Source organism: Penicillium nucicola, assembly GCF_028828085.1.
Source record: "Penicillium nucicola strain IBT 29836 chromosome Unknown utg000002l, whole genome shotgun sequence".
Lineage (NCBI taxonomy): Eukaryota > Fungi > Ascomycota > Eurotiomycetes > Eurotiales > Aspergillaceae > Penicillium > Penicillium nucicola.
This window is the reverse complement of record NW_026643126.1, coordinates 1,456,452-1,470,731: the sequence shown is the minus strand read 5'-3', so window position 1 is coordinate 1,470,731 and position 14,280 is coordinate 1,456,452. Positions and strand designations below refer to the sequence as shown.

At 46.0% G+C, this 14,280-nt stretch overlaps 3 protein-coding genes across 3 annotated transcripts; 2 read left to right on the top strand and 1 right to left on the bottom strand.

The window, feature by feature from the left end:
* Positions 1-463: 463 nt before the first annotated feature.
* Positions 464-966, top strand: N7511_002318 (uncharacterized protein; the record flags this gene model as incomplete). Its single annotated transcript, XM_057124743.1, has 2 exons — positions 464-789; positions 933-966. 2 exons carry the CDS (start codon positions 464-466, stop codon positions 964-966), a joined length of 360 nt encoding a protein of 119 aa, XP_056986902.1.
* A 1,284-nt stretch (positions 967-2,250) lies between these two features.
* On the bottom strand, positions 2,251-3,811 carry N7511_002317 (FAD-dependent oxidoreductase; the record flags this gene model as incomplete). The annotated part of the gene is made up of 3 exons (XM_057124742.1): positions 2,251-2,700; positions 2,758-3,116; positions 3,199-3,811. The coding sequence occupies 3 exons, from the start codon at positions 3,809-3,811 to the stop codon at positions 2,251-2,253; spliced, it is 1,422 nt and encodes a 473-aa protein (XP_056986901.1).
* A 2,543-nt stretch (positions 3,812-6,354) lies between these two features.
* Positions 6,355-13,907, top strand: N7511_002316 (type I polyketide synthase; the record flags this gene model as incomplete). The annotated part of the gene is made up of 5 exons (XM_057124741.1): positions 6,355-6,366; positions 6,423-11,681; positions 11,727-12,011; positions 12,061-12,476; positions 12,545-13,907. 5 exons carry the CDS (start codon positions 6,355-6,357, stop codon positions 13,905-13,907), a joined length of 7,335 nt encoding a protein of 2,444 aa, XP_056986900.1.
* Between the last annotated feature and the right edge of the window lie 373 nt (positions 13,908-14,280).

Here is a 14,280-nt window from a genome sequence, read left to right as displayed (position 1 = left end):
TTTTCAAAACGTCGTTTCGTGACTTAGGACCAGATGTAGGTAAGCTATGTGCCTAACCTTGATCACGAGTCTTGCATTGTGCACTTTGCATCACACACCGCATTTCCTGGCAATCTTATGACACTGACTTGTTGTCATTGCAGACATGAATGATAGTAAACGTATATACAGATCCAATCAATTTACTGTGGATATGTCTATCGGGAAAGTATCCTGAGATGAAGTGCGGAGAATTTGACATCATCCATGGGTTACCTGTAGCATCATGAGCACTGCGAAGGTATTGATAATGCACTGCCTACAGTGGTACAAATACGAATTGTGCTCGATGCTCATTTGAAATACGTAATCAAGTCACTCTCCTTATATGCTAGATGCAGATTATTTCATCACAATATCCTAGCTGATTTTGATATTGGAATCTACCAAGCTGAAACACCTGCTATCAAAAGATCTTTTCATCATGACTCAAGTTGTCAAATACGTTCTGCTATGTCTATCTCTGTTTGGAATTTGGGCCATGTGGATAGTACCTCTACTTTGTGGCTCTCTTTGGTTGCTGATCTATGAGTCCCAGCGCAAGGAGTTCGTAGGAGCCAACTATTCCGGCATCTCACTTCTGGACAAGGCGTTGTCACCTTTCTTGCTAGCATATACTTTGACCAGTGATACTGGAGTTGCTGTTGAGAACTTGCACATGGCTGGGTTTCTTGGAAGCATGGCAGGAATCTGGATGATGAGCGCAATCGAGAACAATCGAACAAAGTCGCGGGACGAAGTTGCAAAGGGGTACTTAGAATGTTCCTTGATAAAATTACTCTTCCATTCAAGCCATGCTAACTATTGCAGGATATTCCTTCTAGGTTGCCCTACCATGATTGCAGGTTCACTCGTATGCATGCCTGCGTACCTTGCCCTCAACTATTTTCCAGTCAGACCACTTCAACAGAGCAGAGACAGCCCTAAGCATAGCCCACAGGTTTTGTACGAGATGCAAGTCTGGATGATACCATTGTTCTACGCGCCAATGCTTTCATTGGTGCTCCCGGCATCCATGGCGCTTTCTCCGAGTCTCAAACAGCATGCAATCATGTTGATGAGCACCTCCCCGTTCTGGATAGCAGCAGCAATCATATTCCCAAAGAGAATATGCATAGGAAAGAGATATACAGCACCTTCTGTCAAAGGAAGCTTGGATTACCTGTATACATCCACTTTCATCTCCGTCTCACTCTTTCATATGCTGCCCATAGTTGCGACTATAGTCATCAATCAAGAGGGTGGACCAATCCTTGCCACAAGCTTATCAGCCTTGAAGAGGATGTTTATCCCATGTCTGTCATGGAATAATCCAGTCACTTCCTCGACAACAGAGCTCGTTTTTTTCATGTGGCAGTGGGACTATATCATCGGAGTTCTCGCGTCGATTCTCTGGAGTGTGTCTCTATACATCCATGAATGTCATCAGGCAAAAGTGCAAGTTGGCTACACAAAGCTTGTTCTGACAATGATCTTGCAGACAATTTTTGTTGGGCCATTTGCTGCCTCAGTGGGGGTTCTTGCCAAGAAGAACAAGATTTCGGAGCAGTCTTTATGGATGCAGAAAGATGATTGATTGGGTTGTGTGGCTGGAACCCCGAGGTTGACGCACGAAGAAGCTTGACTTTGCAAGGGACAGACATTTGCAGATGAAACCTCTTTGAATTGAAGCCTGCTGTGATTCCCAGGGAAATTTGCCCAAGAAAGAAGCTTTGATATACGAAATCATCAAAAGAATTCAATCTGGCGGTAGAGCTGAATCTCTAATACAAATTGATAGAAATTGTTGATTATAACCCTGTATATAAATTTAAACCAGATATTAGGTATGTGACTTGATTTTATGATATTTTATGACATTAAAGCTCTATATAACAGTAGACAATGCTCGGATAACACAAGCCGTTTATGATTTTCAAGTCGAAATTCCTCATACCCATGGGACTTGCTTTGTTTAGAATCTCCCAATGACATCATGGTTGATACTAGTTAGGCCGCATCAGGTTAATTGAACTTTGATTGATTGATTGATTGATTGATATCACGGTTGATTCAGAAGGATCTTCATTGGTTGTTGATCGGGAGTTTCAAGAAGCAGTTCCCGAGAACCAGAGTTGTAAAAAAAGAGAAAATAATATCAGAAACTAAAACTTGGCAGTGTTGACGCTTGAAATATTGAGAAATGAGCAACAGTTATGATTTTTTCCCGTCCTATGTAAAAAATACCTTGGTTGTTATCCACAAAAGCGCAACTGAAAATAAAGCAAAGATAGAGAAATTCTTATAAAGCCGGTCATTATGTCCTTGGGTGTGACTCTGTCGCATTATAGTTGGTGGCAAGTATTCAAGTGTAACACCCGCTGCCAGGATTTTAGACAACCAAAGGCCTATGAGATGGTCGGACCGAAGAAGGATGTACCGTCCAAGAAAAGTATAAACGATCCCTTCTCGCGCAAGGACACGAGTTCCAGTTTGGCAAAATCCGCTCATAGTTCTGAATCGCAAGTAAACGGTATGAGAGAGGGCGTCAAGTATCCTGATTATCGTTTCATCGGAAGGACTCTGGTCGGGGCTTGTCTGGAGTAAACCGTGCAACCCATTTGCTAAGGCGGCGGCGCTCTCGATTGCAATATTAGCACCTTGCCCCATCGTTGGAGCTGTCTAGAATCATGATGTTAGAAATCACAGCCTGTGGGGGGTGAAAGTACAAGACATTACTTTATTGACACTGTCACCAATGCAAACGATACGACCGTAATTCCATGTTTGTAGAAGACCCTCCTCCAGAGCGGTCATCACAACTGACTTCCTTCTATCCCATATATTACCGAATCTCAGATCATTCCGGATTGGGAGATTCGTGAGCCGTTCGCACAAGGAAACAGCATCAGCTTGTAGATACCGTGGGATATTTGGATATCGGTGCGTTTTATCTAATCTTTGGACTGCACACCAACCAATCAAGCCATCCTTTCCCCCAAATATGATAATGGTTAATCCATCATGACATTTCATGATTTGTTCTCCCGGTATGATACCAGGAACTGGGTCTGAGGTACCGAAAACGCATCTATAATCTGCAAACATTCCTACTCACATCATGATCAGTTATGCTCTAGTATATCCACATAAGATGGATTGAATAGGAAGAGAACCTACTGGTCATGTCACCGGTGATGAGACCTGGTCGTTGAATATTGGCAATTCGCCACATTTCCGAGCGGGTGATGCTGTGAACACCATCTGCACCCACAACCAGATCTCCATAGTATTTACCGCCATCCGCCGTCGATACAGATATCACTGAATCTTCTGTGTGGATACTAACCACTTTTTTGTTCAAATAGACCTTTGACTTGTCTTTTAACTTCGTCATCAGAAGGTACATTAACTGTTGGCGAGTCATAGTACAGAAAGGATATCCTAACCTGCATAAAAAAGTATCAGGACCCGAGAGTAACAAGAAATACCGCTCTACACACCTTTGCTCGACATAGATCGGCCACTGTTGTTTGAGGACAGACCCGTCAAGATAGCTAACATGGGCCAATCTGGTAGGCTGACTGACTGTTTTCACAGCATCGTACAGTCCTAGTTGGTCAAGAATTCGAGCTCCGTTGGGTGCAACTGTAATGAAGGCTCCTGGTATTGCTTCACTGTGCTTCTGTTTTTCTAGAATTATGTAGTCGATCCCCGCGTGATCGAGGCAGTGGGCCAAGGTTAGGCCAGCGATAGAGCCGCCTATCACAATTACTTGGAACTTTGTAGGCATTGGGAAGCGTGATGGAGCTGATTGCTATCATTAACGAGTGGGCAAAGGGTTGCCAAATACTTCGACTTCCCAAAGATCCATCATAGCACAGGTCTCCGTCAGTTGTTCTATGATGTAAGGTCAATACGTTTGCCAGGGTGCCCCCAAGCGGAAAGCCTCCAGTTAGACAAAGACAAGTGTACATGACCTACTGGTCTTACATTGGTCGACAATTTTCCTATCTTTCCACATATCAAGGAAATGGCGCGAAGATCAGGAAAATCATCTACGTCGGTGGACTCTAAGTACGACTAATGTGTGGTTGCTTCTGAGCAAAGACCAACAAGATACCTTCATATGACTTTCAAATTGAGCGGTCTGGCATCACACCTTCCAGCCCAAATGTATGTCGTATCAGCGTCAGGTGTTACCTTTGCGATGATGCATTCTACCCCCACAGCACGTCCGCCACTGCTGATGACAATGGGGTTCTATTACTGCAGCCGAGCATGATGAAGTCTGTGCGTGAAAGCAAGTAGCCTGGTCCATGGGTGTTTCAATAAGATCTGTTAGTTGATGTAATACGAATCGGTGTCATCGCAATGCTGCTTGGGATACGGTTTGAAAATAACAGAAGTATGAATTTAGCTTTATCACTATCTCCAGGCAGTTTCGAGGGTCTGGACTGCTGTAATTGTCTATATTTATTGGAAAACGTGAAGGGTAAATAGACTCTGAGTATAGAGGTGGTGGGAGATGAACCCAGGTCCGCCTGAGGTACCTTTTGGAATGAGCCCCCAGTATCAGATTAGGTATTCACTTCTTCATCAGCAGAGCATACTGCAGCTCCCACCGATCTTGGAGTCCCAGATCTTGTCTCATCAAGCTAAGCACAGTATTCATGTTCGACAGAAAAATATTATTATCTTATTTCATCAAAGTTACCGTTTTTCTTAAGTTTTACCTTATCTTTAGTTTTTGAATGCCCTTCTGCGTATTTTATTTACCATAAAACGAATTACTCCCAGTGGACCCTGTGTCATCTCTGCATACGACTCTCTTTGGTTAAGGTTCCATGCAAGCCGTGAATTAACGCGTTGTACCCCTCTTAAAAGTTAATAGGTTATTTAGCCAGCCCTTTGAGAAAGAAGTTGATATAGGGATTGAAGATACTTTGTGTATTGAAGTGTTGGAGCAGCAATAAATTATCTATCTTCACCTCCAAACTGTGGGACTAAATCTCATCATTGCACAAAAAGTCTCTTACCAATCGATCAAATTATGGGAATTATGTATCCACTTTACCTTGAAACTAGAACAAAAAGGGGCGGGGCATCTAAATTTGTTGTGCATAGGCAATTACCTAACTGCAGTTTCGGGAGGGGTCGAAGATTTCATATGGGAGCGCTTATATGGCTCCTATCTACTAACTAACAACTAATTATCAAGTTCGATTTTCAGTGGCTGCACAAGCGAAGGATATATGTACGAACTGACCAATGGGCAGACAGTGACATGGTGGCGTTTGTCCACGTCACTCCCAGCTACAGTAGCTTCTTGATGACAGGGTAATGACGGTAAAATGGTCCGAACCTTACTGCTCAGATCAAAAGGCTCTGAACAGCTTTCAACCAGAGCTTTTGGCGACACGTTCGGTCTTTCGCTTCTTGCAGAGAACAGACATACATATCGGACAGGTGACGAGTCACGTGTGGCTGGGAGCCTCTTTCCCCGTTTCAATGAATTCGTAGCCTTCTTCTTTTATTATCATCCTCGTCGGAGTTAATAATCCATTTCCCATCTGTTTTTCATCATCAGTAGACCTCTTTCTCATCAAGTTCTTGGGTCCCTTCATCGCCCTAAAAAGAGGGTCGAACCGGGGTGGTTCGGGAGATTTCCCGATCATTGATCCGATCATTGGTCCGATGGGAGTGGAAAAAGTGGAGAAAAGGCTGACGGGTATCGGGCCTTCAACCATGGCAGGTGGCACGGATAGGATGATCATAGGCTGAAAAGGAAAGGATGCGTGGTTACAGGCAGCTTGCATATATGAGATTCTAGCGTATCGAATACCCGGTAAAATTACGATACCATCGAACAGGTATTTCTTGATTTCGTGGCTGCATGTGGAACTAGGAGAGTACTGTTCCGATATCAATTACTATATCGAGTTGAGTCACTGGAAAAAATCATGGTGGCGGTCTATGAGATACTGGTTTCTTGCATCATTGGAACATCTTCTTGATGTCTGACGATGTCTACATATCCACATGGGTAGTAGTTAGGAGTGGCGAGCATGGATAAATATCAAATCCCGAATAGGATATAATCGAAATATATACTTGTTCCATAGAGCTCAGCGGCATTATATCATTAAGCTTTACGAAAGACAACATCCGGTCCAGATTGCCTTTTCTTATTTTCCTCGAGAATAACTCTTTACATGTACTAAGCCCATTGCACTTCTTTCACTTCAATCATTCTAAGAACGCCTCCAAATAAACACCAAAAAATACCCCCAAAAAACAAGAAACCTAATGGAATTGTCTGCACCATCAGACAACATGTCCACCAGCGTACGTATAGTCGAATGGAGATTATCTTCTGTCATGCTAAATATCTGGGCCTCTAGATGTGTGATTCTTTGTCTGGTACCTCTACTCCAATGGCCATCTGCGGTATGGCCTTGAGACTACCAGGGGGAATTTCCAATGATGCTCAGCTCTGGGAATTTCTTCTTGCCAAGCGAGATGCAAGATCACGAGTTCCCAATACTCGGTACAACGCTTCAAGCTACCATTCCAAATCAGGAAACCACGGGACTTCAAAATCCGAGTATGGGTACTTTCTTGATGAATCCGTCGACCTGGGAACCCTTGACACCAGCTTCTTCAGCTTTACAAAGCTCGAACTAGAATACATTGATCCTTGTCAGCGTCAGCTGCTAGAGGTCGTTCGAGAGTGTTTCGAAAGCGCCGGAGAAGTTAATTACCGTGGAAGAGATATTGGATGTTTTGTGGGCTCATTTGGCGATGATTGGACTGAAAGTCTTACGCACGATCATCAAACATCGGCTAAATATCCTCTTATGGTTGGGGGTGACTTTGCCATCCCAAATCGAGTCTCGTACGAGTACGACCTCCACGGTCCAAGTCTGAGTATTCGAACAGCCTGCTCGTCATCAATTGTCGCACTCCACTCCGCATGTTTATCGATTGAAAGAGGGGACTGCTCAGCCGCTATTGTTGCTGGCTTCAACCTCATTCTGACTCCCACAATGACTATGATCATGACGGCAAAGGGCGTACTGTCTGCCGATGGATCATCTAAGTCATTTGATGCGGACGCCGATGGATATGGTCGTGGGGAGGCAGTCAATGCCGTATACATCAAGCCATTGAAAGACGCGATACGAGATGGAAACCCTATACGGGCCGTTATTAGGGGCACTGCGACGAACTCGGATGGAAAATCTGCAGGGTTTACGGTCCCCAGTCCAGATGCCCAGGAGGATGTCATTCGGAAAGCTTATCAAGCTGCTGGCATCAGTAACCTGTCCCAGACTGCGTTTGTGGAATGCCATGGCACCGGTACCACTGTCGGCGACCCTATAGAGGTTGCGGCAGTTGCAAATACGTTTGGTGGGGATACGGGATTGTTCATTGGGTCCGTCAAGCCCAATGTTGGGCATTCTGAAGGTGCATCGGGTCTCACCTCTTTGATCAAGGCAGTCTTGGCTGTTGAGAACCGCACCATTCCACCCAACATAAAGTTCAATACCCCAAACCCCAAGATCGCGTTTGAGGCTCAGAAAATAACCGTCCCAGTGGAGGCAACCCCATGGCCCCAAGGCCGCTGCGTCAGAGCCAGTGTAAATAGCTTCGGAATGGGCGGTGTCAATGCTCATGTTGTGATTGAGTCTGCCGAGAACTTCACTCCATCAAGCTCAGGATTGATCGAAAAGCAAGAGCTAGTACCACGATTGCTCTTGTTTTCAGCCAATACTCAGGATTCACTCGAGGCAATGATTCAGCAAAATCTTACCTATTTGACAGATAAACCTGACTCTCTGCGTGATCTTGCGTATACAATGGGTGCAAGACGGGAACATCTGCCGTTCCGGGCTGCGTCCATTGTACGCGATGATATGTCGGTTACCACAACCTCATTCGGAAAGACCTCGCAGAATTCCCCAGATATTGTCATGGTATTTGCGGGACAGGGCGCTCAATGGCCAGGCATGGGTGTTGAACTTTTCAAGAGCAATGCCACCTTTCGAAGGTCACTTTTGGAAATGGATAGCGTCTTGCAGAGCCTGCCCAACGCCCCTGCATGGTCAATCATAGATGAAATCTCTAAGGAAAATGAGACAAGCCAGCTTTATCTATCATCTTATTCACAACCGATATGCACCGCAATTCAAATCGCACTTGTTGATACCCTTTTAGAGCTGAACATCAAGCCCTATGCTGTCATTGGCCATTCTTCCGGGGAGCTTGCCGCAGCCTACGCTGCAGGCAGACTCACTGCAAGCCAGGCTTTGATTTTGGCCTTTTACCGTGGTATTGCCGCAGGAAAGGTGACACAGGCCGGCTGTATGGCGGCAGTTGGGACGGGCAGACACGAAATCGATCAATTCTTGAGACCAGGGGTGGTCGTCGCGTGCGAAAACTCTCCGTCTAGCGTCACTATCTCTGGTGATGTCGATCAAGTGGAGCAAGTGATGCAGGTGATATCTTCAGCTCGACCAGAAATTCTGGTTCGGCGACTCAAGAGCGATACTGCCTATCACTCAGATCATATGAAACCCGTGGGAGACATGTATCATTCATTCATTGATCCCGTTCTCGATAGTGTGGCCAAGCCAAAACACCAGACTGCGCACTTCTTCTCAACAGTCACTGGTGATATGCTGAGTGAAGGAGATGCTGTGGGATCCAAGTACTGGCAAACGAATCTCGAGTCTCCTGTTCTGTTCCACGGCGCTCTCAACAATATTGTCACCGGGCAGAAAAGTCGCCAGCTATTATTCCTAGAGGTTTCGCCTCACTCCACTCTCGCTGGCCCAATTCGTCAAACACTTGATCAAGTACAAATAATTCATCCTTATGTTGCTTGTCTGGTTCGTTCAAAGAACTGCGCAGAATCTTTTCTCTCCGCCGTTGGTCAGTTGTACTCGCACAGGCAACCCCTCGATTTCGACCTCCTCACGAATCCGGATAGAAATGCCAGGGTTCTTACGGATGTACCGACTTATCCATGGCAACACAACTACTCAAGTCTATATAAACCACGCCAAAATCAAGAATGGCTATTCCGAAAACAACCAAAACACGAAATTCTGGGAACTCGAGTGGTTGATAGCACAGACAATGAGCCCTGTTGGAGAAATGTACTTTATCTAGATCATGTGCCATGGCTTCGAGACCACAAAGTCTCGGGAAACATCGTCTTTCCAGCTGCTGGCTATATCATGATGGCTGGAGAGGCCGTGAGACAGATTGGTGCAGTTTTGTCCGGATTCACCGTCCGCAGCATGGGCTTGGATATAGCAATGATCTTGAACGAGTCAAATCCCACAGAGATTGTGACATCCCTGCGCAGACATCGTCAGGATAAATGGTACAGCTTTACCATTAGTTCACACAATGGCGTGAAATGGATCGAGCACTGCTATGGGGAGGTTATTCAAGGGCATGGCCTACCTTCAATTGCGAACACACAGAAACAAAGGCTCTCTCGCGATATCAACGTCTCTGGCTGGTACAAAACACTCAGACGTGGTGGCGTTGACTTTGGACCCTCATTTCAAGGAATTGAAAGCCAATCCTGCTCAACCAACAGCAACACTGTGTCCGGAAAGATTGTATCTAGAGGGAATTGGTCGACATACTATCCAGTACATCCTACAGTATTGGATTCCGCTTTCCACCTCGTGTACGGTGCAATCTACAAAGGGCTTGATTGGCAGGTTGACTCGTTGCCTGTTCCAACAAGTATTGGAGAACTCAATATTGGCGACTGTGCGTCAGACCTGGATGTAACTCTGCGGGCTGATGTGTCCAAAAAAGACAGAATACTCATTCATGGTGGGGCTTCTGGCTCTGATGGGTCTCTTTCGTTGCGAATGAAAGACATGGTTCTTCGACCCCTCGGTGCGAACCAGGCTATATCTGCAGAGAGTGACTCCAAGGCTGGAGCAAGACTACACTGGGTACCAATTCTTAAATTTCTGAACTTGGCTGACCTCATTCGCCCGCCAGAAAATTGGGAGGAAAACACAATTTTATTGAACAGTTTAACTAAGTCGTGCGTTGAACAAGCGCTCGTCCGTCTTGACGCCCAGGGCGTGTCTTCAAGTATTACGCACCTGCGCAAATACCAAGACTGGCTCCACAGACAGCCCAAATCAACCTCCGAGGAAAGCATAGAATTATTGGTTGACCAAATTCTACATACTTCGGCAGCACCTTGTGCCAAAGCAATGATGAAAGTATTGGACAACATTGTTCCGATATGCAAAGGCAAAATCGATGCTTTGGAAGTTCTCATGGGTGACAATACTCTATATGAACTTTACAACTATCTCAATCAGGTTGATCGTGCTCCATTCTTTGGTTTTCTTGGCCATTACCAGCCGCAACAGCGAATTCTTGAAATCGGGGCAGGCACAGGGGGAACGACAGCAAAGATTCTTTCTCAGACCAAGTACTCGACATATACCTTTACGGATATTTCTGCGGCCTTTTTCCCAGCAGCGAAAGACCGGTTCCAATCCTATTCAAGCATAGTCTTCAAAACACTCGACATTACCAAAGACCCCCTGGATCAGGGTTTCGAGGCTGAATCCTTTGATCTGATCATTGCAGCGAATGTCTTGCACGCTACTCCAGTTCTCCATGAAACACTTACCAACGTCCGCAAGCTCCTTCATTCACGAGGCAAGCTATTGTTAGAGGAACTGTGTGGCGATGCCAAATTCACTAATTTCATCGTCGGAGTTCTGCCCGGTTGGTGGGCAGGCGATTCGGATGGAAGAGCAGACGAGCCGTATATCTCTCCTGATCGATGGGATAAGGCACTGAAGGCTACTGGTTTCAGCGGTCTTGACGATGTTGCGTTTGATGCAACACCGCCACTTCATAACCTTGCATTCATGCTTGCAAGCAGCTCATTGGTCCCTGTTTCCCCATTGAAAAGAGATATCACGTTGCTATCTGATATAACATCATCCGAAATTGCAATGCAAATGCAGAAGCAGTTGCGTTCTAGAGGTTACACCGTCAGGATCCAGGGAATTGATCAGTCTTTGCCAGATGAAGAAGATTTCATTATTCTTCTTGACACAGTATCTCCATTTTTCAACAACCTCAGCACTAGCAAGCTCTCCACCTTCCAGTCCTTCTTACGTGAACTGCAGCGATCACATTCCGGAGCCCTGTGGGTCACCCGATCGATTCAAATGGACTGCGAGGATCCTAGGTTTTCGCCTGCTGTCGGTGTTGCACGCACGGTGCGCTCCGAGTTTGGTATTGACTTCGCGACATGTGAGGTGGACGTTCTCAAATACACTGGCATCGGGCTTGTCATTGACGTTTTTGAAACGTTTAATGGCCGGTTCCATGGGGACGATATCTATCCCGAATACGAATATGCCATTCGGGAAGGGATTATTCATGTTGGACGTATATTTCCGTTCTCTGTCCAAGACGAATTGAAGCGGATTCAAGAAGCGGATATAGACATCAAGAACTCGCGACTATCCCTTGTGCTTGGAACTTCTGGGCTTGTTGATTCTTTAACATGGACTGCCTATCCCGGACAGCAAAAGCAGTCATTGAAAGATGACGAAGTTGAGATAAAGGTGGACACCACTGGTGTCAACCTCAAGGTATGCACCCAATTCTATCTTCAAGGAGGAATCTAATAAGCCAAGGACATAATGATCTCTTTGGGCATTTTGGAACTACCTAGTACAGTGATGGGTCTTGAGGCCGCTGGAATTGTCCTCCGAGTTGGTGCACAAGTTCGGGATCTTTGTCCCGGTGATCGAGTAGCTGCGTTTGGCCCTGGAATCTTTGTGACATCTACCATACTTCCAGCGTCACGGTGCATCAAAATTCCTGACTTTCTGTCTTTGGAAGATGCAGCCACCATGCCGCTTGCGTTTGCCACTGTTCTTCACGGAATTTGTGACATCGGACAATTGCAAAAGAGCCAGGTATGTGAGTATCGACTTTGGGAAGATATTTGACTAATGGTACGTGCAGACCATTCTCATCCATTCTGCCTCGGAGGGTGTAGGCCTTGCTGCGATCCAAATCAGTCAAATGATTGGAGCAACCATCTACGCCACGGTCAGTAGCGAAGAGAAAGTAGAGTACCTGACCACGTCGCTTGGTATCCCCCGAGATCACATCTCCAACTCTTGTGATTCGTCGTTTTTAGACGCTATCATGATGTTGACGAATGGGCACGGAGTGGATCTGGTGTTGAATTCGCTTTCTGGAGACTTGTTGCAGGCTTCTTGTAAATGCGTGGCTAGGTTTGGTAAGTTGGTAAACCTTGCCACATCGACTGCAATCAATCAGGGGCAGCTGCCAATAAGCGTCTTCCCTCCGAACATGAGTTACATCGCAATCGACATCATCGACTACATTGAGTCCAGGCCCGAAGAAAGCAAACGGTACATGATCATGCCCAGGTCCTATAAAAGGGTTGAAATTGTGGGAAACTGACATAATTATCTTCCAGGTTATTGAACACAATTATGGATCTTTACACACGGGGTCATATTCAGCCTATTACCCCAGTGAAGACATTCGCTGCCAATGATGTCAAACAATGCTTCGCATACATTCAGACCGGTCAAAATATCGGCAAGCTCAGGCTTTCTTTCAGATCGCAGGATACACCTATTCAGGCAATTTCTCACTCCGCCATGAGCTTCCTAGCCGATGCGTCCTACCTTCTTGTAGGAGGACTCGGGGGGTTGGGCAGTGGGGTGGCTCGATGGATGGTTGAGCATGGTGCTAGGCATCTGGCCTTCCTATCTCGGACCGCGGATGCAAAGTCTAACAAAGATCTCTTCCGTGAACTAGAAGATCAGGGTTGCTCCATCACAGCCGTCAAGGGAAGTGTCTCCAACTTACTGGACGTCCAGAAGGCTATATTATCCACCTCCAACTTGAAAGGAATTTTCAATATGTCTATGGTGTTGCAAGACGAATCACTGCTTAAGATGACACTAGATGAATGGAATCTTTCCACTGGACCAAAGATTCAAGGTACATGGAATCTGCACGAAGCGAGCTTGGACATGAAACTTGATTTCTTCCTCCTTTTCAGCTCGATGGGTGGCATTCTTGGAATACCCGGACAGGCCAATTACGCCGCCGCGAACACATTTATGGATGCATTTGTGCAATTTCGCCATCGGTCCCAACTGCCAGCCTCTGTCATTAACATTGGTGCTGTCCAGGGTATTGGACATGTGGCCGATAATCCAACGATTTTGGACAACCTGAAGTTGCTTGAATGTGCTCGCATGAGCCAAAAGGATTTGTTTAACGCTATAATAGTTTCAATCTCTCATGGTCCCGGACCGAAGAGCCACGGGGACAGCTGTTACGCGAATCCAGCGCAGTTTATCACAGGGCTCAGAGACACTGTCGGCATATTCAGCAATCCGAATGGAAATAAAATGTTGCTTGATAGTCGCCTCGTGGCCTACTTTGGCAGTTCCGCTGAAAATGCACCTACCGAGAAAAGAACATCGGCGGATAAACTCCGATACTTTGTCTCTTCAGCTGCTTCAGACTCAAGCATTCTTACTGAGCCAACAGCGGCTGGGTTTGTTGCTACCGAGATCGCAAAATGGGTATTTGACCTTCTCATGAAACCAGTTGACGATGATTCCGAGATCGACGTCTCACGCTCCCTCGTCGATGTCGGACTGGACAGTCTTGCCGCGGTTGAGATGCGTTCCTGGTTGAAAGCATCTTTGGGGTTGAACATTAGTGTTCTGGAAATCATGGCAGTGCCAAGTCTGGCTGCAATGGGTGAACATGTGGTCCAAGAGTTGATCAGACATGTTGACGGAGGGAAGAAGAAGTGACAGGGATATAACCTTTGATCGTGTTCATTTTAGTGGCAATGATTCCATGTATGCCTGAAATTTTGGGTTTCCCAAAACTCGCTTCCTTATTTGGCACTTTCTAATATCCTGGTTTCTGGTTTCTCCGCCTACTTTGCCCTTTGTAGCATCAAGGCGAACATTAGGGTATGACTGTGAGAGAAAGGATACCAACCCGAGGCATTACCTCCATTAAATGAACAACAATCTCGGGACTACGAACACGTTCAGGTTTTCTAGGATCTTCAGCTTCCGTCTTACATGGTAAGCCGACCAAGGGGGTACAGGTGCACTGAAACATTGCTCCCTCAGCCATATTTCTGCGTGATCCCGTATTGCGGGACCTGTGCACGCA